Source organism: Neofelis nebulosa, chromosome 10, assembly GCF_028018385.1.
Source record: "Neofelis nebulosa isolate mNeoNeb1 chromosome 10, mNeoNeb1.pri, whole genome shotgun sequence".
NCBI lineage: Eukaryota > Metazoa > Chordata > Mammalia > Carnivora > Felidae > Neofelis > Neofelis nebulosa.
In genome coordinates, this window is record NC_080791.1 from 26,182,363 (window position 1) to 26,208,430 (window position 26,068).

Below are 26,068 nucleotides of genomic sequence, written 5' to 3' on the forward strand. Positions count from 1 at the left end.
ACAGCATGCGTGAACCTGGAGGACATTATGCTGAGTGAAATACATCAGAATCAGAAGGAGAAATACTGCATGATCTCACTCATATGTGTAGTCTATAAAAGTTGAACTCCTAGAAACAGAGAGTAGAAAATAGTTACAGAGAGCTGGTGGTTGGGGGCAATGGGAAGATGTTGGTCAAAGAGGACAGACTTTCATTCATGAGATGGATATGTTTTGGGTACCTAATACACAGCATGTGATGACTACAGTTAAAAATAATGTATACTTGAAATTTGCTAAGTGTGTTCTTGCCACACACCAAAAAGCAATTATGTGAGGTGATGGCTGTGTTTATTAGCTTGGTTGTGATAATGATTTCACAATGTGTACATAAATCATGTTGCACACTTTATACATATATAATTTTTATTTCACAATCATGTTTCAGTAAAGCTGGAAAAAAAAAAAAGGAAATTGCAAAGGCCCAGAAATTTCCAAAGTAGTATTTACCATGTCCTCTCAGATTATTAAAATCACAGTGGTTTGTAACACTAGGTTGCAGAGTGAGAGAGTTAATGATTGAAAAAAAAAAAAAAAAGCCAGAACACATGAAGGAAGACATGTTTGAGGCCAACCAGTACTCAGCATTTTGGTAGCTGTTGTCTAGGCAGGCAATACGGTGACATGAACAGAACATTTGTCCTTACCTCTAGGGGTATGGCTTGGTTCAGACCTCGACCTTCTGTATGACTTTGTTTAATTCCATCTGCCTCACACATCAAAGACTAGGTTAGAAAAAGTAATCCCTGTGTTCTGTTATTCAGTGTGTCATTAGCTACAAATCACATGGCCACAAAGTCTTCATTGTACATGGTTAGATTTTATGCAAAGATAGTCTTCTGCCTGTAGTAGTTGCAATCTGGATCACCTGTGGGAAATAGGAGATGAGTTACACAGTTGATCGCTTCCTTGTGAACTGAGAAGATTTAGTAGTGCTGGAGAGGTTTACCTGCATGCATTAATAGTCTTGTTCTCAGCGTACTTGTTTAATTCAGCTAATACTTGTTCAGTTGGTATCTTGGCAAAGTAGGGAAGTACCACATGGGAGGTAGAGATAGAAGGCAAAGACTTTACAGTCGGGTTGAGAAACCCAGACACACACTGCCTCTGAGTATCATTAACTGCTGATAAAATGATTGCATCTTGGTACCAAAAAGGGACCTTAAAAACCATCTAACTCCTCCATTTACAAATGAGGACAATTCAGAGAAAGACCTCATTGTGCCCTGAAGACGAAGTAAACTTAATGGCCTTGTTGAGGGTAGAGTTGGATCTTAATAGGCAGGACTTGACTCCGTGCAGGGAAGGGGAAGGCCTTCTTGCCGTACGGCACAACTCTTTGGTCCTGGTTGGCCAGTTGGGTAACCACGGTCCACATGATTCACGTTCACTGTTTTTATTCCTACTATTATCCCTTATTACTGTTATCCTTTACTGCCTACAAGAGCAAGACTCACACATGAGTAAGTATTGATGTTCTGCTGTATAATATTCTGATTACTGTTTGCTCTTAATGACTTGAGTAAGAGAAAGGGAGAGGAACTCATCCATCCTACCCAACAAGATCCTTCTACAAAATACACTGCTTCTCTTTTGTCCTCTCTTTGATAGGGTGCATCTCTCCAAAGTTTGAATCCTTTCTGCCACACAGTTCTGTGTTTCCTGACTTCATTCACTGTATAGCCTTTAAGGATACTCCTTTATCAGCAAACAAAGGGATATCAAGGGGAGGAGACTTGACCACAGAAATGGTATGACTGACTGCATGATCCCAAGACATCCTGATGAAAATGCCTGTATTATGCTGATCATTATGGCAAAGGGAAATATTCTGACCCCCGACTATATTTGGGGGGCCTTCCTAGACCCCAGTTGGCTTGAGAGCACTCTGGTTTAGAGACTTGCCTTGTTGTTCCAGCAGGGAACTCTTCCCACTGGCCCTACTCAGTGGAACCAGTTTCCACATTCGAATCTCTTTAGGTATTCTCTTGTAAGGCCCAAATGCCTTTTCATCCTGTGTTTTTTGTTTTTCTTAAAAAAAAATCATTTTTTCTTTTACAATAAGTGTTTGGCGAATTTGCATCCTTTTACCTATTTCTCGTCTCGGATTAGAATCTCAGCTAATCTCAACCTTACATCTCCGTTTAAACGACAGCCTTCTTGGAGCAGGCTGACCGCCTATATTTGGTTAAATCCTCTTGCTGAATGTTCTTTATAGCACCCTGCATTACTTCTTTCTTAAGTGTCTGCCATCTGGCCAGACCATAAGCTGGGCAAGGACCTGGTCTGTCTTGTGTACCGTTTTATCCCCAGTTCTTGGCACAGTGTCTACGCGAGGTATTCCATAATTTGTTAAATTGAATTGAATTTTATTCTCTTTTATCCCACTTTGCTTCTATTCTTTGCAACCAAAGGCAAGCTATGGAGAATATATTTAAGCCAGGATTAGAATGCATAGGGAGAAGGAGGAAATTAACTTGAATTTAGAAAATTACATTTTGGCATAAGATAGGTACTGAGTCTGGCAGGTGATTTTCCTTCTGGGTAATCAGGAGCTTGCCTGTGGACTCGTGGGGCCACTTGCAGAAAAGTAACCTCCTGTGGCTTTTTCTAGAAACTTCACCTGGGGCCCTGGCGTTACACACATTTTCCCAGCTTACCTGGTGGAGATTCATATACTATGATGGTAGGTCTGTATGTGTCAGAAGGGGAGAAAATTTTAGAACTTAAGGCAATGATTTTTTTAAATAAATATTTATTTATTTTTGAGAGAGAGAGGGAGAAAGAGGTAGAGAATCCCAAGCAGGCTCTATGCTGTCAGGGCAGAGCCTGATGCAGGGCTCAAACTCATAAATAGTGAGATCATGACCTGAGCTGAAATCAGGAGTCGGACGCTTAACCAGCTGAGCCACCCAGGCGCCCCAGGTCAAACGATTTCCTAGTGAGTAGACTCACTGAAAGTTAGTCATTCTTACAATTCTCTTTGGCTGTTTTCATGGAGCCTATGCACTTCTATTGTGCTGCTTGTTTCTTAGGCAAGTTTGTCTTGTTTATTACTTCTTTTTCCTTTTCCAGCCCCATTGATAAAGACACACCTCAGGGTTCTCTCCTTGATCCTCTGTTGTTCTTAAGTGTTACTTTTTGGGAGATGGATTTGACTTTCCATCCTTCAATTCTGGTTCTCTGTACAGTCTCCATACCCACCTCCAGGCGCTTCTGGGAGTACAGTTTGCGGCTAACACTGCCTATTAGGTATCATCACTTGGGTGTCTGATCGTCAGCACAAACTAAATAAGCCTCTGTAAGCCTTATCTTTCCTACCAGGACATTCTCCCACAGCAGAAGTGCCACAGTTTCCGCAGGGGCCACTAGAGTCTTTGAGTCTTCCTGTGCCTTCTCTGTGTCCGCACCTGTCTCCCACCCTAGGCTAGTAGTTTTCCAGATCTTATTGGTTTTTCCTTGATGGTGCCTCTGGAATCCATTCCTTCCTTTCTCCCCACAACCCAGCCCTTCCTCTTTCCCAAATCAGCCCTGTATGCTGTAGAACACAGCCATCTGTCCTGAATTCCTAGGGTTTTTATCCCACCCAGCATTTGCTGCATGCTTTTGTTTTCTTGTCTCCTTTTCATTTTAGTGGCTCATTTCCCCAATGAGATAATTGGCTTCTTGAGGGCAGAGGTGAGGAATCGTTTCCCTTCCTGTCTCTAGCAGTTAGTGTAGAGCTGCATAGGTGTTTGGTCAAGTTCACTGATGATAGTGACAGTGAACAAGAGGGATCTTCCTGGTTGGCTTTGTGTAGACCGCGTCCATGGGGTGCCAGGACCTTAGGTAGAAATTGCAAAGCACAAGGTATGAAGCAAAGGGTTGGATTAGATTAGCACAAGGGAGCAGTGTTGGGACTTCTCATCAATAGAAGTATCTCCAAAAATACGGAACGTTAGTGCCTTTTGAGTGTTTGGAAAAATCAGTGCCTTTTTTGGTATGGTCTTCACTGTTTAAAAATATTTCTTTTCCTGCTCATTATCTAATGTTAACCTTCAGCAAGCCTGTGGAGAAGTATCATTGCCATTTTATGGAAGAGAAAACAGAAGCTTGGGAATTCGGTTTGACCGAGACCATTAGAGCCCAAGGGTGTCAGGAGCACATCTCCAGTCCTGATTGTCTGATTCCAGGTGAAATCAGTTCAAGTAAGGCATGCAGTTAAACACTAGGAAGATGCACTTGTGATCATGTCCTAAAGAAGTTTGCAATCTAGTGAGAAATAGATGGGTAAACAAATTAATTCTTACTCCAAGGTTTGAATTAAGTAAGGGTGAATAAGGACACAAACAAAATGCTGTGGGCGCATGAAGGTAGGAGTGATTAATTCAGTCTTTGTACTAAACAACAGCTGCTCTGGGAAGCTTTCCGTCAGTGAGTGATTATGAGGTATGGATGAAAGCAGGTGTGGGTGTATGTAGAAAACAGAATGGCCAGGGGGGAGAAAGACAATGCCGTCTCCAGTGTGTTCCTTGGCAGAAGGCAACGGGGGGTGGGGGAGGCTAGAGGGTGGATGGTGACCACATTTGGGTAGTCTGACATTCTAGGCAGGAGGGGAAGGTCCCTAAACCTATCGGCCCCAACCGGCTTTGTTGATTTCACTGAGCTCTCAGAGTGGCCCAGTGTTTTTGTGGGCGGCTGCAATTTTGATGACACTGCAGGTTGGCTGTGATAAGACTGAGCCTGTCTCTTTGCAAAATCAAGAATCTGAAAAGATGGAATGATGCAATCAGCCTGCCGGGGTTGCTGTGATGGCCTCTGCTTGTTTTCCCAATTTCCTACATTTCTCTAAAGCCCCCCAAATGTTTTCTCCCTGCTTCCTGTATTTTCCAACCTTTGCAAACCTCCTTCTTAAGTTTTTATTTAGATGCTTATTCCAGAGTCTACAGCATGGCAGTCTCATGTACATTTTGGAATAAATTTATCCTATATGTTTCTTTCTTTTTTTAATGTTTATTTATTTTTGAGAGAGAGAGCGAGAGACCGAGAGTGAGAGCTTGAGCAGGGGAGGAGCACAGAGAGAGGGAGACACAGAATCCGAAGCAGGTTCCAGGCTCTGAGCTGTCAGCACAGAGCCCGACACGGGGCTCGAACTCACAAGTGGTGAGATTATGACCTGAGCCCAAGTTGGATGCTTAATTGACTGAGCCACCCAGGCACCCCTTGTCCCATATGTTTCTAATTCATTTATACTTAACCTATCAAAGCACTCTCCCCGCCACCTTTTTTTTAATGAAGTAGTTCATGGCTAAGACATATTTGTCAGCCTTTGAGTTGGCCTCTTAAAAAAACATTTTCTCTTTTCTTTAGTTGTACAAAACCATAACCTGTAAAGGGGTGCATCCATTTCACATTAGCTCTTGCTGGCCAGAAACGTGGTGGGTCACAAAGTGAAAAGGCCTCTCAGAGCATCTTTATATTTGCTTTCATCCCTCTCCCCCTTTCCCATGTTTACAGATTATCCATCTAGACACACAGCGACTGAATTTTCATGTCTGGTTACCACTTCCCCTCAGCCCAGCCTTTCTTTAGCTCTCTTTCAGCATAAGAGAAGCCAAATTCATTTTCACCACCCATATCTGCTTTCTCTGCAGATGTTAGAGATTGACTTTGGCCCATCTTGGGTCTCCCATCTCTGACCCCATCCTTCTTAACCTTGGGAAGAGTTGTGCGTTAGGTCCCTTAAGCGTTCTGTGAATTTTTTTTATACACGTCTGCAAAGCCCGAGTAATGATTTCTGGAGTCTTGATAGTGTTTAGGGGATGTCCAGCCAGGTCAGCCCTCCCACCGATTTCTTTTGCTCCCTTGCTGCTGTCTGTCTGTCTACATAGCTGTAAGGACAGTTGAAGACCTCCATTTGGCAGATTCTGGAGTTGCAGTCTTGCTTTGCATGTGAAACCATAGATGACGAGAAGACCCACTTCCGCAGTTCACAGGGAAGTCTGCTTTCTTGGTAAGAACATTTATCTGCTTTCATTTGGCTGACTCACAGAGCATCAGGCAACTCCAGGGAAGGTAGGAAAGGAAAAGGAGGGAACAGCAATTAAATGCCCACTGGGCACTTCACATATGGTAATGTGTTTAAACCTCACAGTAATCTACATGGGTGAACTATTATTAGCCCTGCTTCATGGAAGGGGAAATTGAAACTAAGAAAGGGTTGGTAACCTGTTCAAGATCACTCCACAAGTCAATGGTAGAGACCCTAGTCTTTCCACTACCCCAGGTTACCTGCCAATTGGTAGAAATGTGAGCCTATGGGAATAGTTTGATGTGGGTGATTTTATGACTTTTCCCAGGAAGCTCAGCTAGAGCTACCCAGTTGTCCCATTGAGTCTGTCAGGTTATCTGAGTATTTCTGCACCCTGTCTTTGTGTGTGTTGCTTTCGACCCTCGGAAGCTTTCAGCGGATATATAGGTCACACATTCCTGGAACATAAATCAGTCAAGCAGGCAGCTTAGAGATTCTTATCCACTCAGACCTTTGGCCCTCGCCTGTGTCAACCGGAAGCGTGGGTGTGGAAAGTCAATTTGGGGACTGGTATGTTGGAAGCATGGAAGAGAGAAGCCCACAGGAGATGAGTAGGAACAAAAACTGTTCTTTGGAGATTCTGCTATCAAGTTCAAGTACAGCTGTAGTTGGAGGGGACGGGCTTCTGCCATGAAAGGGGATTTCCTTTGAGGAGATGTGCCTGGAGTCAGCAGCCTGGCCCAAATGTGTTCACATGCATGAGTTTACAGTTTTCAGAATCAGCACAACAGAAAATGTTCTGTTTAGCCTGCTGAATGTTCTGTATCATCCCCCAAATCCTGGGATGTCCCATGTCCTACCCACCGCTAATGCACTCAGATTTTCTAATCCAAAAACAGATTCTAAAAGTGGTCAACCCTTTGGCAGGGAATGACTTCTAGGTATACTGTACACACAGTTATGTGATATCCATCCTCCTGCAAAACATTGGTTAGGGGGATTGTTGGAAGGAAAACAACTATTAGAAAATGCATTCGTTGTGGTCGTGTTTACACCCCTTTTGTCAACTAAAAATGTGTTTGTTTAAACAGTGTCTTTGCTTTATTAGTCATTACTCTCTCGGTAGCAGATAACGTGCTTGAATTTCACAAGTGTATGTAAATGGTCCAGCATAGCAAGGCAGCTGTCTTCAGTCAACATTTTCACATAGTGATAATTCTCAGGGAAAGGGAAAGACATACTTAATACATAGCATTCTACATCATCTGACTTCTCAGTAACCGCAGTGCCCCCTAACGTGTGTGTTAATTTTAAATGTTTCCTTGCTATTTTTAAAACCTAAATCTGATTTTTAGCCAAAATGTAAAAATAGGGCCGATGATCCCACAGTAGTTTTGTGGGAATATGAAATGGGAGTTGCAAGTGCTTTGTGAAATTAAAGCTTGGGGCCAGTGGTGTTTTGTTGGAAATCGGGTCATATATTAAAACAAGAAGAGACAGCAAACAGCTGTGGCTCAAGTACGTTGTGTCTCACTTTTCTGCTCCCTGTTGGTTTGCCTTTCAGGAGACTCCATGCTCTGGCACACACACATTACCCACCCTGACTTCCGTTGCATCTGAGTTTGTGCTTCCCAAGTACCAAAAACTCAGCACAGTGCCTCACTGCAATTATATTATTTACAAGGGCGGTCCTGCTGAAACCCCCAAACATTTATCATCATCACAGTGGCCTTGTCTGTGAACCTCCAACAACATAAGGTGCTCTCAGCCAGTGAATAGAGTGCAGCTTTCTTGCTGAACTTGCATTAGAACCTCGGGTCAGGATTCCTGCAGCTATAGGCTTTGGTGAAGGATGTTGCCTTAGGTCACTGTCTTTCACTGGAAGTTTTTTATTTTTTTTTATTTATTTTTTTATTTTTTAGGTAAGCTCTGTGCCCAACATGGGGCTTGAACTCATGACCCCAAGGATCAACAGTTACACACTCTACTGACCGAGCCAGCCAGGCGCCCCTGTTTGTTTTGTGTTTAACGAAGGTGTTTTTGTTGTTGGATTTAAGTCTTTTGGAAACAAATTACATCAATTCCCAATTAGTGTCAGGTGTACAGCATAGTGATGTGACAAGTTCATACATTGAATGTGCTCACCGCAAGTATAGCTGCCATATGTCCCCATGCACGCTATTATAGTACCATTGAGCATATTCCTTATGTTGTGCATTTTATTCCTGTGACCTATTCACTCCCTAACTGAAAGCCTTTATCTCCCACTCCCCTTCACCCATTTTGTCTATCCCCCACCCCTCTCCCCTCTGGCCATCATCAGTTTGTTCTCTGCATTTATAGGTCTGATTCTGCTTTTTGTTTATTTTTTTTTAGATTTTACTCATGAGTGAAATCACATGGTATGTGTTTTCCTCAGTCTGATTTATTTCACTTAGCATAATCCCCTCTCCATCCACCCATGTTGTCTCAAATGACACGATCTCATCCTTTTTGTGGCTGCATAATATTCCATTATGTATATAATATGAACACACGCACCCACACACACCAGATCTTCCTTATCCATTCATCTATTGATGAACATCTAGGTTGTTTCCATATCTCGGCTAGTATAAATACTGCTACGGTAAACATAGGGATGAGTATATCTTTTTGAGTTGATGTTTTTATTCTCTTTGGGTAAATGCCCAATAGTAGAATTACTAGATCATATGTATTTCTATTTTTAATTTTTTGAGGAACCTCCATACTATTTTCCACAGTGACTGTGCCAATTTACATTCCCATCAACAGTGTATGAGCATTCCTCTAAAAGCCATTTTTAAGTGTTTATTTATTTTGAGAGACCAGAGAGCACGAGTCGGGGAGAGGGGCTGAGGGAGAGAGAGAACATCTTAAACAGGCTCTGGGCTTAGTACAGAGCCTGATGTGGGACTTGACCTTATGACTGCAGGGTCACAACCTGAGCCGATATCAACAGATGGATGCTTAACTGACTGAGCCACGCAGGTGCCCCTAAAAAGCCATCAACCTACCAGAGGATAGGGTCACCCAAATAACAGTTTTTCCCTAAATTAATCTATAAGGTTAGTGTAATTTGAACCAAATTTTTAGTGGGATGCTAAAATTCAATGGGAAAAAGAAAATTTTGTTAAAAGAATAAAGACTTGTTCTGCCAGATAACAAAACTCCCTTAAAAAACTATAATAATTAAAGTGGAGTGGTTGGCTCATAGATTAGTTCCATAGATCGGAAGAGTCCAAAACAGACACATGTACATAATACAACCTGTTTTTAGGACCACATATGGCCCAGTGTATGTACAGAATTACATTCAAAGACAATGAAAATCTGACCACAGAAGCGTTGAACATGAAGATCTTTAGTTTTTCTAACAGGTATATTCATGGATTATACACAGTGTATACCCTGTTTTTCAGAAATCTTCTCTAAATAGCCTTTGCTCTCTCCAAAGTTGCAGACTCATGGCAGCCTCTAGAAATTTACCTGTCTCTCTGATTTCCTGCCCCTCCGCCCCACCACCTCCCCCATACCCACTGCCTTCATGTAATACTACCATAGTTGTGTTCTCTGTTTGTGACCACCTCCCCAGAGGGCAGCCCTTGGGAAGGGTAGTGCTGCTTTTCTGGACAGCAGGAGATTCTCAGAATTCTGGTGACCAAAATTCCCAATTTCATTTCTTTGGGAACTTAGTGTGTCTTAAAGCTGGCATTTTAAGTCACTGGACTGGTCAGTATATGGCGTTGACATTGTTGGCTACCCAGTTCGAAAAAAATTAAGTGATATATTTATATTTCACAAAATAAGCACTTTGTAACTACGTGTCTTAGTAGATGAGCCTAGGTAATTACTAGATTTGGAGCATCTATCTGTATGTTTGTGCTATATACATAGGAATAGTTATGGAAGTTTCTCTCTAAGGTTTAGGTTTCATAGTAATGAGAGGAGACTTGTACTTTATATATTTCTGATTTGTTTTAAATTTCTTTTGTAACAGATTGTGTTACTTTTATAATAAAAATGAAATAGCATTTTCATTTGCTTTGGGTAAATACCTAGTAGTGGAATTATTGCATAATAGGGTAGTTCTATTTTTAAATTTTTGAGGAGCCTCCGTGCTGTTTTCTACAGTGGCTGCACCAGTTTACATTTCCATCAACAGTGCATGGGGGCTCCTTTTTCTCCACATCCTTGCCAACATTTTTTATTTCTTGCCTTTTTGATTCTAGCATTTCCCTGCTGAAAGAAGATGTGTTCACCCACACACACACACACACACACACACACACACACACTGGAGTATTACTCAGCTTTAATGGCAGGATGAGATCTTACCATTTGAGACAACATGGATGGACCTAGAGTGTATTATGCTAAGTGAAATAAGTCAGAAAGAGAAAGACAAATACCATGTAATTTCACTTGTAGGTTGAATCTAAAAAAAAAACTAAACAAATGAAGAAACAAACAAAAAGTAAAATCTGACCTGTAAGTATGGAGAACAAACCTTTGGTTGACAGAGGGGAGGGGTGTGGGGGGATGGGCAAAATGGGTGAATGGGAGTGGGAGATACAGGCTTCCAGTTACAGAATAAATAAGTCATGGGAATAAAAGGCACAGTATAAGGAATATAGTCAGTGGAATTGTAGTATGTGTGGTGACAGATAATAGCTACACTTGTGATGAGCACAGCACAATGTATAAACTTGTCCAATCACTATGTCGTATACCTGAAACTAATGTAACATTGTGTGTCAACTATACTGAAATAAAAAAAAAAAATTTAACCCTAAAAAAACAAAACAGTACCTAAAATATTTATTGACTGTTTTGGGGGCTTTAAATTTTATTTTTAATTTATATTCAGCAAAAATTCACTATTTTAGTGTATGGTTATGAGTTTTGACAAATGCGGCAATCAAGATACAAAACAGTCCCATCACCAGAAGTAAAGTGTAGTGTAAGGTATAGAGTGGTCCAAGCACTGTGTTGTATACCTGAAACAACTGTATGTCAACTACACTTCAGTAATAATAATAAACCCAGCCCTGTCACTTCATCCCTTCACCCCCAATTATTTTGTGTTACCCCTTTGTAGTCAAATTCTTCCCTCACCCTTAATCTCTGAAAACCAGCGATTTCTAGATGTCTTCTCCATCTCTAGTTTTGCATTCTCCAGAATGTCATGTAAAGCAAATTCCACAGCTTTTGAGTCTGGCTTCTTTCACTTAGGATAATGCATTTGAGATTCATCCATGGTGCTGCCTGTATCAAATAATTTGTTGTTCACTTTTTATTCCTGAATAGTATTCCATTATTCCACTTTATGTATGTATCACAGTTTGTTTATCCATTCCAGTTGAGGGATATTTCCAATTTTTGGTAAGTAATTACTAATAATGCCACTATAAACGTTTGCATACAGGTTTTTATATTTTCACTTGGGCCAGTACCTAAAAGAGGTGGGATTACTGGGTTATATGGTAACTATAAGTTTAACTGTATAAGAAGATGCCAAAACGCTTTTCAAAGATGCTGTACCATTCTGCATCTCAGCAGCAATGTATGAGAGAGAGTTCCAGTAGCTCCACATCCTTGTCAGCACTTGATATTGTCAGTTTATAAAAATATTTAGACCATCCTAACAGATATGTAGTAGTATCTTATTGTTTTAATATGCATTTCCTTAATGACTAATCATGCTAAGCATCTTTTCATGTACTTAACATACTGTCTGTGTATCCACTTTGGTGAAGGGTCCAAAACCTTTGTTCATTTTTTTTTATTGGGTGATTTTTTTTTAAGTTGTTGAACTTTGAGAGTTTTTTTAAATATATATTCTGGATACACCCTGTCAGGTGATTTGCAAGTATTTTTCTCCCAGTCTATAGCTTATATTTCCATTTTCTTAATATTATCTTTTGCCAAATAAAAGTTGTTAATTTTGATGGAAACCAATTTTTTGCCTTTTTCTTTAATGTGTCATGCTTTGGGTGCCATAGCTAAGAATTCCCTTGCCCAACCCAAAGTCACAAAGATTTTTCTCCTATGTTTTCTTTTAAAAGTTTTATAAGATAGTGTTAACTTTTGGATCTATAATCCATTTTCAGTTGATTTTTTAAATAAGTTATGAGTTCTAGGTTAACATTTTTTTCGGCATATAGATATCTAATTGTCCCAGGACCACTTGTTAAAGACTATCACTTCTCCACACTAAATAGTTTTTATTTTAAAGGAAAGAATATGATTCTATCTAGCATGAGAACTCAAACATCTTCTATCATGAAGAGAGAAAATTCCATAGACCCTTTGGCTCAGAGGTGGCTAAGAGAGAGTTCCCTTTGCTCAGAATACCACAATATTTGCTTTACTATCAATGTCATAAAACCAGAAATACTTTATACTCTATTGCTGGAGTTTCTAGTTGGTTACTGTTTGCCTAGCTCTTGAGAAGTTTTAATGATTTATGGGTATGAGCACCAATACATGAAAATTCTTTTTTTTGACAAATTGAACATATATTAAAACTTTCCAATGAGAACAAAACTGAAAGTTTTGTTTTTAAATTACAGAAGTAATACATGCTTATAGTAGAATGTAAATACAGTTGACCCTTGAATAGTACAGGTTTGAACCGCATGGGTACACTTCTATGCAGATTTTTTTCAACAAATGCAGTACAGTATGGTAAATGTATCTTCTTTTTCTTATTATTTTATTAACGTGTTTCCCTAGTTTACTTTATTATAAGCATGGGTGTGTGTGTGTGTGTGTGTGTGTGTGTGTGTGTGTGTGTATAATGTAATGTACAAGATATGTATTAATCAGCTGTTTATCAGTAAGGCTTCTGATCAACGGTAGGCTATTACATTTGGGGGGAGTCAAAATATTGTACACAGATTTTCAACTATGGGGTCAGTGTTTTCCCATTTCTGTTTCCTTTCCTTGCTCCTTTGGCAGGCTTCTCATCCTTTTTATGACCTCAGATGTTGGCATACCCCAGGGCTCAATCCTTGGGTCTCTTTACTTCTTTATTCCACTCACTCTCTCGGTGATGGCATTTAATCCTGTGGTTCTAAGTGCCACATATACTGCCATGAGTCAGGGTTGTATCTCCAACCTAACCTCTTCTCTGAACTCGCGACTGGTGTATGTAGTTGCCTTTTCAGCACATCTACCATGTATAACGGCATCTTGTCTGAAACTGAAATCTTCGTTTCCCCACCTAATTCTACTCCTCACCCAGTCTTTCCTTTCTTAGTAAATGGCACCATTGTTCCTCTGGGTGCTAAGGCCAGATACCCAGATGTGTCATGGCAACTCTCTGTAGCTCAGACATGACATCCGCCCTTCCACAGGCTCTTTCGCCCCTAACTGTAAGGCACACGCAGAATTGACCACCTCTCACAACCACAGTTGCTACCTCTCTGGCCCATGCCACTGTGGTCTCTGGTCTGGAATGTGGCCTGGCCTCCTGGCTTACTCCTTTGCTTCCCCTCCGCCCCTACATTCAGTCCCCGACATGGCAGCCATAGGGATCTTCAGGACACAGATCACATCATGTCCTTCTCCAGCTCGGATCTCACCAATATTTTTATCTCATTCTGAAGAAAATCCTAACTGTTTGGCCTGGGCTTGAAGACCTTATGTGATCTGACTGCAGCATATTTCTCCAAATTTTTATCTCCTGTGACTCCCCCCCCCCGCAACACTTTACTCACTCTGCCTTTTTTGCTTGACTTTGAACACAGACCATTCCCACTTTAGGGGTTTGCTAAAGCTGGTTCTGTGCCCGGGTGCTCTTCTCAAGGTTCTCCTCTCCCCTGAGTCACCTGTCTGCCAAAACTGTCACCTCTTCCTTGCCTTGCCTCCCCTCTCGGAAGTACCTGCCTCCTCCTCACCTGCCCCATCTTCATAATGTGCTGTGTTTTTCTTCACAGAATTTATCACTACTTAGCATTATATGTATGCATATCTGTATGTATGTATATATATAGTGGAAATATATATTTTTTAATTAAAAAAAATTTTTACTTATTTAATTTGAGAGAGACAGAGCAGGGGAGGGGCAGAGACAAAGGTAGAGGATCCCAAGCAGGCTTTGCATCATCAGCACAGAGCCCGATGTGGGGCTCGAACCCATGAACTGTGAGATCATGACCTGAGCTGAAACCAAGAGACTAATGCCACCCAGGTGTTCCTTTAGCATTATATATTTGTTTTCTGTCTACCTCCCTGACTGAAATGTAAGCTTCCTAAAGGTGGGACTTTATGTCCCCAACCTCTAGAACAGAGTACAGCCCATAGCAGTTGCTCAGTAACCATTTATGGCAGGATTGAATCCAGGATTAGATTAATACGTAGAGACCACTGTGCACTATGTTCTACTCCCACTCCTTCTGTAGAGGTAATTACTGTTAATAACTTGACGACTAACTTCCTAGGCTTAAAAAAATGCATTTATAAATACAGATACCCATCTGGATTTTTTAATAGAATGCAGATTGTTCCATACCTTTATTTTCTCTCAATAATATATTTTACAATTTTTTCACTTTACTTTATCCATCTTTCCATGTAACCTATCAATCAATGTATCTGTCTATTTGTTTATATAGCTCTGTTTAGTGGTTACATCGTAGTCCATACTGTAGATGTACCACTAATCATTTTCCTGTTGATACGTGAGTTGTTTCCCTTTTTCACTATTATAAACAAGGCTGCAGTGAATACGCTTGTACATAAATCTTTGTGCGTATGGGCAAATTGGCCTCATTATAGAATTGCCTGGTCAGTAACTTGATAGGCACTGCTTAGTTTGTCCTTTTATTAAAAAATTTTTTTAGAGAGAGAGAGAGGGCAGGGGAGAGGGAAAGAGGGAGAGAGGGAGAGAATCTTAGGCAGGTTCCATGCCCATTGTGGAGCCCGACATAGGACTCGATTCTATAACCCTGGGATCATGACCTGAGCCGAAATCAAGAGTCAGACACTTAACCAACTGAGCCACCCAGGCACCCCAGTTTGCCCTTCTAAAAGACTCTACTGGTATATCACCAACAATATATGGGTGCCCATTTCCCCATATTCTTGCCAACACTAGATATTACCACACTTCCAAAATATTTTTTAATGTTAGGGAAAAAAGTTTAACTCTCTTCACAAGAGAAAGCGGAAACTCAGGTGATAAAAGCATTACTGACAGGTAGGTAACTAGGCAGTTGCCATGCTGGTAAGCTCCAGAGCGTCTAGAGTATAAGTTAGCCTGTTTAATAAAGACTGTTCCTTTTAAAAGAAATGTCCGAATTAAAGGAATAAAGTGATTTGAGATGAGAAATACCTCATGCCAGTAAAGAAGCTTTCAGATAATTTTTTTTTCAAGAAGTGACATTTTGTAATGTATACTGGGAGACCCAAAACCAGAGGCCCAGGTGTCCTTATTTTCTTGCTATAATTCATTCCCAGATGTTTTTTTTTTTTTTTTCCTCAAAAAGAATCCACAACACAAAACCTCAAGTGTTAGCATTGGCTGGAGAGTTCATGGAAGTCATAGCCGTTGGTGATTTATTATTTAACAACTTTGTGGTTTGTACTGGGCCTTTCTAGAAGAACAAGAGAAGTTATCTGCTTTAATAACTGTGACTGGAGTCCAAAACAGAAGCATGGGAATGAATAAGAAGAGAAAAGCCAACCCAGAGGAGGGAGACAGAACACAAGCAGCCCCTGAATGTCTCTTTGACATTGGTTCGTTTTAACCCAGAACTAGTGTGAATGTTGGCTGGCTCACATGCCTGCCTTTGCCTTCGTAATGAGTTGTCAGGGCTGGGCCGAGTCCCCAAGGGCAGTCCCTGTGTCTCCTCTGTATTCATCAGATATCAAAATGGGCTTGGGATGAGAAGTATTTTACTGGCATCAGTAAGTTAGAATTTGAAGAATTCTTTGAAATTATCTTTTACTCACTATGTGGATGGCAAGACTGAGGCCCGGAAAGATAAAATGACATATAGGTAATGATCATGACATTTGAAACATAATCCTATTGAATAATGAAAAGGAAGAGCTCTTTTACTTGAACTTTAAAGACGTAAGATTCTTGGACAGAAAAGTACTTCTGCCTTGAAATTCCTAAGGCAGGAGTGGCACATGGCTAGCATATATACCACCTTACGCCCCCGCGGATGCCCACGGCATTTCGGCAGACGTCATCACTCAACGTCAGCTCTCTTTTCTCAGCCAAGCTCTGACCCAGCCTGGCAGTCGTCCTCAGCACAGTGCTGTAGGCAGCCGGCCGTAATGGATCCGAGTTTCCATGTGAATTAAAATCTTTCTGTTTTCCCCCTTCCCTAAATGATGTATGCATGTGGTTCATGATGTGATAAGAGTGGACTTCAAGCCAGAACTTGGTTTGACTCCTGGGCCTTCTTGCTCAAAGCTCTAATCTCTGTGATGTTAGGCACGTCACTTAGCCTTTCATTCAGCCTTGTCTCTGAAATGAAGAAGTTGAATGAAATACTCATTTTCTTTTTAAAGTTTATTTGTTTATTTTGAGAGAGACAGTGGGGGAGGGGCAGAGAGAGAGAGGAGAGAGAGAATCCCAAACAGGCTCTGCAGTGGCAACACACAGAGCCCTAAGCGGGGCTCAGACCCACGAAACTGTGAGATCATGACCTGAGCCGAAAACCAAGAGTTGACGTTGAGCCAAATGAGCCACCCAGGAGCCCCTGGATGAAATAATCTTTAAGCATCCTTCCAGCTCTGAAAAATGTTATGATTCAAGGTCTAAAGACCTCTCAGGAGGAATGCACAGTTTCAACTATGTATTTTTACAAAGACCAGAGGTGATTCTCAGGCAGTTTGTATATTACAAACCTATTTGTATTCTCAAGTGTGTGTTTCTAGCTTTTTCTGACAACTGCTTTTCATCTGCTCAGATTATTGACCCATAGTTCTGAAACCAAAATTTAGAGGTTTAAAAAAGATGGCGGGTGCTCCTGGGTGGCTTAGTCAGTTACGTATCTGACTCTAGATTTGGGCTCAGGTCACGATCTCACAGTTCATGGGATCAAGTCCTGTGTCGGGCACTGTGCTGACAGTGCAGAGCCTGCTTGGGGTTCTCTCCTTCTCTCTCTTCCTCTCTGTCCCTCTCCTCCCCCTTAAAATAAATAAATAAACTTTAAAAAGAAAAAAGAGAGAGGGGAAACGTCCACTTAACACCAGAGGAATTGCAGGACCCTCTTCCTGGCCGTGGGGACCTCTCATACCTCAGGCTGAGCACAGCTCACCCGCCCACCCAGCAGTTCTAGGTCATGAGTTGCTGCTGCTTCCCCTTCTTCCATTATACCTCCTCGTGATCCAGAGGCCCCACCAGTCAGGTCTCTGCAAGCGGTCCTCCGGGGGCCTCTGGCTTCCTTCCCCCGCTGGCTCCTCTTGTGACCTGCTTCCCTGTTTGTCTTCCAGGCCCTGCTTCCCTCCGGGCATACCCTCTCCTCTCAGTGATCACCCGACAGCCCGCGGTCATCTCCCACCTGGTCCCTGCCACCCCGGGAGCTGCCCAGGCATTGTCCTGCCACCCGGCCTCTGAGGCCACCTCTGCTGAGGTCCCGGGGGGCGAGGCTCTAGGCAGCAGCGAGTCAGAGACGGAGCAGCCCACGCCCCGGCAGAAGAAGCCCCGTCGGAGTCGTACTATCTTCACTGAGCTGCAGCTCATGGGCCTGGAGAAGAAATTCCAGAAGCAGAAGTACTTGTCCACCCCAGACAGGTGAGAAACCAGGGAGAGGACTGTCCACAGGGAAGGCCCTTGGGCAGGGAAGAAGACCCCTTTGGCTGTGTGTGGGGGATGGATGGCCACAAAGACTGTTTTAGAGAGGTTCCACACCACGGCAGGAGTCTCGTCCTTGGCTTCTGTAGTTCCTGCTCGTTCAACAGAACCCAGCCCACGTGCACTCCTCACACTTAAGCCCCGGAAGCCTGCGTGTTGCTGAATTTATGCTCCTTGCTGTATTTAGCTTAACTGCTCAAGTATAATAAGCAAGGTCATGTTTAGGAAATGGTTGCCCAGGTTCTGAGCTGGAAAACGGGTTTGGTTTTGAAAAGCCACTTTGCACACAGGCTCAGGTGCAGTGGGGCTAGATGTGGGATTGGGACCCGGGACCTTCTGGGGCTTCTCCCTACCCCGCGACTCCCAGCTGGCTCAGTGTGCTGGCCTGGCTCTTGCATGGAAAGGCCTGGATTAATTCAGTTGAGGAGCTGTTAGATGTCCTGATACATGTGAGAGATACTAAGTCAGAACCACGTGGCTGAGAGGAGGAGGACTTGGATGGGAGGCCCTTCTTTAAACCCTTTTGAGATCCAGATCATTGAGCTATGACCCCTGCTTTACTCAGATTCTCACCTTATTTCTTTAATTTAGTATCTAAACTGCAGACTGTGCAAGAATGTATGTCTTGTCTTGTTTCTTCAAACTCACTCTGGAGATGTGGAAGTGGCTGAGCTAATGAGCGATCTATTTTGGGGGAGGATTTTCCAGGTCCTTTCTGCTCACTTCCTGGTCCATGCTAGGTTTGGCCCTTAGTCCTAGCAAAGAGAAAGGGAAGGAAACCCCAATGCATCTCTTAAGCTATTAGTAGCTGTTTGATACAAATTTAAGTGAGAGAGGAGTCTATAAACCACTAACCAAAGGGCACACATCAGGGGTTTGCCGTATCCCGGGCACTGTGGCAGGGGTTATGAGTCTAGAAAGTCCGGATCAAGGGGAAGGAAATGACAAATGACTACAACACAGTGCGTCGGTACTGGTGCCGGTGTGTTTCCAAGGGCTGGAGGAGCACAGAGATATTGCTGAGTGTGTCGGGTGGGGATCGGGAAGGTTTCTCAGAGGAGGCAGCATTTACGAAGAGCTTTGATTCCAGAGGGAATGGCACTCAGAGGCAGAGAGGCACGTCTCCCTGTTGAGGGAAATGCAAGTGGTAGGGACATCTCCAGATGAAGGTGCATGTGTGGGCGTGGCCAGAGATGAAGCCGTGGGGATGGGAAGGCTTGTGGGCCTGGCCCAAGAATGCAGACTTTGTCTAGGCTGTCCATCAGCAGCCACCAAGCACTGCAAATGACATGGCCAGGTTGACATCTTAGACTCCTCACTTTGGTGGCACCGTAAGTGACTGATTTGAGAGGGAAGCGATGGAGCAGGAGAATGGGAGGGAGTCCAGGGTTAGTCACTGAACACCTGAGTTAAGGTGGTGACGGTGGGAACACAGAGGGGAGAAGAGATTGGAGAACAGTTTTGAAGGTGGAATGGACAGAACTGACACTGGCGTGAAGAAGAGAGGAGAGAGAGAGTGGGAATTCTGTGCTTCCAGGATCAGGCCACCGTAACTGCAGGTGTGCAAGGCAGAGGACAGACTGGGTTTGGTGGGGAAAGAGTGAGTTCTGTTTGAACTTGAGCATCTGAGGAGCCTTTGGGTGGACAGTGGAGACGTGGCTGTGAACTGGGGATTAACAGAAGGGATCTCTAGGCATCAGCAGCAATTTTGGTACCCCCGGCATATGATGGAGAGCCTCGGGGATGTGGGCAACCAGATGAGGTGGGCGCATTATTTACCACTTATGTGGTGGTTTACCAGAAGGGCTTCAACAGGGTAAAACTTTAGGCTTATTTTCTAGAAGCCAGAGGATTCTTTAACAGAAATGTTAGTTCCTAATAAAGCTCCTGGGACTTCCGGATACCTGCCCAGGCACCTCTCAGGTGACCTACGTAGGATTGATTCACTTGCCTGGGGAGAAGGACACCATCTGGTTGGCATGGAAGCTGCCGCCTTAACCCGCCCTCTTCCGTGTTCCTCACCTCCCTATGTACGTGACCAGGGCCATGAGCACTCCCTCCTCCCACAGCTTTCTCCCTCTTCCCCTTTGTTTGTTTCTCCAGTTTCCTAGGTGACCCCATTTAAGCGAATATGCAGGGAAGTGAGAATTTGTAACGGTGGCAGGTAATGAGAGAAAGCTGATGACAGTGAAGCTGTTTCTGTAGCCAGAGTGAGTCAGGGGTGCATTTTTCCCAAGTGAGCTAACGCCATGTGCTAACACAACGCACAGAGCTGCGAACTGAGCCTTCCATTGACTAATGCACCTGATGGCCTCAGGTGAACCGGGCTGGAAGGCGCGGTGGGAGCCTGGGAGACCAGAAGCCTGTGGCATGGCCCCCTGGGTCCTTGGTTCTTCATGAATGACTGCCTGGGAAACAGCTCTCTGTTAGCGGGGGAGACCTAAGTGCTGTTGGCACCGGGGCTTTATTAGCTTCAGTCTGTTAATCACTTTCAATAAAACTGTTAGCTTCCAGTAGCCCTTTTCCTGGGACGGCCAGACATACATGAATGCAGATTTAAGACAGGCTCTGAAGTTCCTCGGAGAAAGACTGTGTTTAGTATTGGAGGTTTAAATTGTGCACTCTAGTCGGAGCAGGGGGGCTGGGCAGTGCACCCGGCAGTACCAGGAATTAGCACCTGGAACCTTCATTGCCGATACCCATTGGCCTTCCTGATGGTGATATGTTGCTCCTCACTCTCACGGGGAAGATAGTTGGAGCTGAGAACTCACATCTGGGAGTCCCTAAGGCTCAGGTTCTTGGCTCTGAAGGTTTGTGTGAGATAAGGGACCTTAGATCCACAAATTATGATCCTTAGAAACCTCAGAATTGTAATCCTTAGGATCCTGGGACCCTTGAAAGTGGTGACCCCTGCTCATTATATCAAGGGTGCTCATCCCAAATTACTGCTCTAGCTGTCCATACTTCTGCAGTGACCCAGGTTGGAGCCACAGGGAGACAGCTAGGGTTGGCTCAAGGAGGTGGTCCAACCAGTAGATGCTCAGGTAGACCTGGGGTTCTTAACAAAGTAGGTCAACAAAGTAGTTGTAATCTTGAGGACTGGGTTTGGAAGCCTGGTTCTTTTTCACATTTAATATGCTCCAATTGGGTTGTTTGCTACACCTTATGATGTGGCACCCACCCCTGCATTCTTCTCCACAAAAGCTTGAGCAAGGACTTCCCTTTGACAGATCTAACTTGTACAAAAATATGGTGGGTGGAGGGGAGCCCCTATACAAGAGGAGGACTATAAGACAGACGTAAGCAAGTTTGAATTCTGGCTCCACTTCTCACTCTAGGATCATCTACCAAGGGTCAGCAAAGTTTTTCTTGTACAGGGTCAGCGAGAAAATATTTTCAGTTTTGTGGGCCATATAGTCTTTGTCTCCACCATTCAACTCTCAGGCTGTAGCATGAAAGCCGCCACGGACAGTACGTAACAAAACTTTATTTACGAAAGCAGGTAGCAGGCAGGATTTAGCCATGGTTAACAAGAGATTCTAGTCTCTCCAAGTTTCAAATCTCTCATCCATAAGATGGGGAATAATTATACCTACTTCACAGCACTGTGAATGGAAGAAATAAGACAGCGTATGTCAGGGGCTTAGCACGGGGGCCTGGGTACTCAAGAAATAGTTGCTCTGTTGTCAGAAGTAGCTCCAACCTCACACCTCCCAGGAATGGCTTTGACATTCAGGACTTTTCAGAAGGCTACAGAGAAATGCAGAACCATGGTTAAAAGCAGAATGGGAAACAGGAGGGGCTACTGATTTAATTTCATTTGGAGTCTACCATTATAACAGTTTAGGGCAGCTACAAGGAATGAACCAATCCATCAGAAGGTATTTTTGAGTCCTTGGTCTGGCTTTAGAATGTGATAGGCACATTTGTGGATTCTGCCCTGCAGTTGAGTCAGGGAGGCACAAATTATTCACGTGAAACAGAGAACACTTGAGAATGTGGAGCCACCTCGGTGAGGGGTGACAGTTGGGAAGGTACAGAGCAGATAATCCATGGGAGGTGTCATGGGTGTGGGGAGGCTCACCTGGTGGGGGGGGAGAGAGTGGCTTGAGCCAGATCTGGGATGATGAGCAGGATTTTGACAAGGATGATAGGTCTTAACTTTTCCTTTCCAGTATGGATTTGGGGGTCAGAGCCCTTATTTTGTGTAGGATCCCAGTAAAGACTCTGTCAGGTCAGAAAGAGGACTTTGCAGTCAAGGCTGAGAAATCCTCTTTGGGTCCAGTGTAGACAGTGAATGTTTCCAGGATGATTGCCCTAGGTATCTGTGGGTGTGGGCAACTGTTTCCTAGGTTCCCAGAGTTTCATCCATGAGATTCTTGGAAAGTATAGTTTTGGGGGGAAGAACTGGTTTAATGGGGTACGTTCACGCATTGATAGCAGTGCCAGAGTTGGTCAAAGGACCCCATCTCTACTGCCCTTTCCCTCCTTCCTCATCCTTCCTCTGTATCTCATGCCTTCTAGGTTGGACTTGGCCCAGTCTCTGGGACTCACTCAACTGCAGGTGAAGACTTGGTATCAGAACCGCAGGATGAAGTGGAAGAAAATGGTAAGAAAGAAGAGAGTGAGTCTCACTGTGTGCCCATCATGATGGGAAAAATTCTTACTACAGGGCTGGTAAGGAGGCAAGAAGGACCATTTGGTGGTTTGGGTTCCAGAGAGTGTGATTCCTATCATGATGCTGGCTGTGGGGGGAGGCAGTTTGAACAGTCAGATAAGTCATTCCTCCTGACCTGGATTTCCTGACCAGAAGGATATTCTTTTTCACAGTTTCCTTAGAAATAAAAGAAAGCCCACAAGCTTCTCAGTTGCTAGTTTTAACCCCACCTGCTAGCCTTTTCAAAGAACTTCCTTCCCCCTCCCACCAGTAGCTTAGAATAGAAGTCAGTACTCTTTGTTTATAATGACATATAGGACCCATCTGTTGTTCCTGTAGCTCTGTGTCCTGTAATGCAGTGATTCTCAAACTTTAGTGGGTATCAGAGTAACCTGGGTTGCAGGCAAAAACGTAGAACTCCAGGAGTCTCCCAACACCCTGACTGCAGAGATCTGTGACAGGGCTGCGAATGCATGTGCTAACAAGCTCCCAGCTTCCTCTGATGCACTTGATATAAGGACTACGGGGTCCCTAATACTGCTCTACCACCTAGCTAATGCCTCATTCCATCTTTGGTTTTTCAATGGACCGATGAACAGAAACATCTCTCTAAACAAACCCCCCCCCCAAAAAAAACAAATCTACATCTCTTATATTTTGAGGAACCCAACTTCCTTTAAAAAAAAAAAAAACAGTTTGAAAGATGTGTTAAATCCAAACTTCCCAAGTAGTTGAGTGTTTCATTTCCAGTTTTGTAAACTGCAAGGGGAAAAGGTCAAAGCCCAGAGAACAGAGGTGAGCTGGGAAAAGAGGCTGGGAAGCAGCCTATTTTCTTTAGGGACCAGGAATACTCAGAAACCTCAGAAATGTAATCCTCAGAAACCTGGGACCCGGTCCTTTGTCAATCCTCACTGAATCCTACTGGTCCTTTCTCGTCTCGCATGGACCGGGGGTTCCAGGCCTGCTTGGTTGACATTCTAATTTGCTAACCCATCTGGTCATGCGCCATCTTCTCTGGCATTTCAAAGGCTAGAATCTGATTTTTTTTTTTTTTATACAATCACTGGAGAATATTACCTTAGCTATTGGAGAATAGCTAAGGTAATTATCCATCCCCTGGTTTTCAGGAAAACAAGTAAGCTAATAGATATTTTTAATAGCTAATAGATAGTAAGACATTGTCTCATTTTTTGTGTTTTTGTCCAGTAATTTTTTCTGAAAACTTTAGTTCTTGCTGTTGACTGCTAACAATGAGAAAAATAAATACATTGTAAATTAATATTAATGGGAAACATTAAAAAAAAAAAAAAAGCCAACAAGGCAGCATTTATCTTCCCGGAAGGAAATTCCTAGGCAAATCTCATCATTTCCTCTGGGAAGGCCTGAGCCTGAGCGGAAGGGATGTTCATGAAGGTGGAGGCCGTGTGGCTCGCGGAGTGCTTACGAGGCGAGGCCTAGATGTCACTTGCGTGTACAAAACACACATACGCTGGGTGAATCAGCGCGTGTGTTAGCCTCTCTTGTGAGCCATGCCTTGTCCTAGGCATTATGGGAAGTAATGAAATAAGATGTAAGCCTCCCTTCATGGCATTTGTGATCTAGCTGGGGAATCGAGGTCCAGGAAGCAGCCAGGGAGCACATGATGATGAGTTATAATTACTGGGCGGTGTATAAGCCCACAAGAGTTCAGAGGACAGGTATGTGAGAAGGGTGCCGGGAGAAGGTGCCGGATAAATGGGATTCAGTTAAATAGTGTTCATCGCAACACCTCGAGAACGCTAACACACACGTGAAAACGATGGCGGAAACCTCCTGGGGGACTGATCTCAGAAAGAACCAGATCTGGGAGTTAGAAACCCTGGGCCAAGTTCCCATGCCTGTCCCTCCCTGACTGATTTTGGGCAAGTCTGCCACCCACCTCCTTCCTCCATCAATCATCATCGTCGACATCAATGTCTCCTGAGCGGCAGAGGCATTGTTGAAATTGGTTATCAGCAATCTCTTCGTGAGTCAGACGATTAATGAATTGACAGCTCGCCATCCCTGCCAGCACCGCCCGATGCCCGTGGGACGAGCGTGTGCCTTTGCCTCCGACGTCACTTGCTGGTCACCCGCCACTGTGCTACAGGCACAGTGTGAGCTGGTTATCCATGTCGTATAAGGCAAGATGGAAGTAAGTGAGCAGATTGAACCTCAGCGTGCCACAGGCCCACCACATTCAGGTCCCTTTAGGAAGCAAGAGCGCCAAGCTCTCCATTCACCAGTTATTTATTGAGCATATATTGGAGCACCAGGCAATGGAGATGCAAAGGTAGGTCATGAACCCGTCCGTTCCAAAATAAAATTAGAGCTAGATACTCAGTCAAGGAGGAGGAGACTGACCTGTAAAACTAGTAATCATTCAGAGTGATCAGGGCAACAGGGGGATTTACTGGGTTCAGAATCAGGATAGAGAAGGGAGGGCTTCACGTTGGTTTTAGTGGGTGAATAGAAGTGGGCCAGGCAAAGGTGGGAAGAGCGTCATGGGCAGAAATCCTTGGAGCACTTGAACTACTTCAGAATGGCCAGAGCTAAAAGGAGAGAGAGGGTCGTTGCTCAGTTTGTGGGTCTGAGTTCCGACTCCCCCAGAACAGCGAGCCATTGTTGGGGGCCTGAGCCTGATTGCCTCATGTTTTCCTGGTAAAACTCTTTCAAGGCTATCTCTTCAAGTACTGGGAGAAAAAGAAAAAGCTAATTGGGTAATAAAGATGTCTCAAGGCTAGTAACCTAATTGGAACTGGAAAAAGATTAGCACTTGATTCTGAGTTATTCACACGGCGGCCAACGATAGTGCTGCCAGAGGCCAGATAGCATCTCTGACTAGTTTTTACCGGTCAGCATTTGTAAGCTATAGCAGGTTGGGTAAATTTAATCTTGCACATTAGATGGGACGCTCACCCTCCACTCCATTTCTCTTTGGCTTTAGTTCCAGGAGGACCCAGAATGTTTTGCAACAGGCTGAAAGTGCCTCATTATTCAGTGATCTCTTTCAGCTCTAACACGCAGTTCTGTTCTGTGAGAGGATCCAAATGTATTCACCACTTTCCTGCCCCGGTCACAGAATTGGGTGGGCCACAGACCATGTACCATCATCAGCAAGTCTCCAGAATAGGCAACAATTCCACACAATGCTACCAGTTACTGTCTATGTAATCTTGAGCAGGTTACTTAACCTCTGTGCGCCTGTTTCCTCGTTAGTACAATGCCTAATATACATGTACCTTATAGGGTTGTGGTGTTGACTGAGCTAATCCCTGTAAAGCTCTTACCACCATGCCTGCTGCATAGTATACAGCTGAGAAATTTAGCTGCCACCCTCCTCCTCCTCCTCCTCCTCCTCCTCCTCCTCCTCCTCCTCCTCCTCATTTACCTATCCATGCTTTCCGAGGCCAGGAGACACAAGCTGAAATTTCCAGGGGCTCTGAATGTTTCTTTTGGATGAGAGCGATCCTGGCTGTTTGTTCTTTCTCACTGAGCACTTGCT

The 26,068-nt window shown here is 43.7% G+C and overlaps 1 protein-coding gene across 1 annotated transcript in view; it reads left to right on the forward strand.

The window, feature by feature from the left end:
• BARX2 (BARX homeobox 2) overlaps nt 1-26,068 on the forward strand; it is a 76,356-nt gene that overhangs the window by 43,399 nt on the left and 6,889 nt on the right. Inside the window, exons 2-3 of the mRNA XM_058687310.1 lie at nt 17,528-17,828; nt 22,413-22,497. Of these exons, the coding sequence (XP_058543293.1) occupies nt 17,528-17,828; nt 22,413-22,497 (386 nt within the window). The remainder of the gene's footprint in view (nt 1-17,527; nt 17,829-22,412; nt 22,498-26,068) is intronic.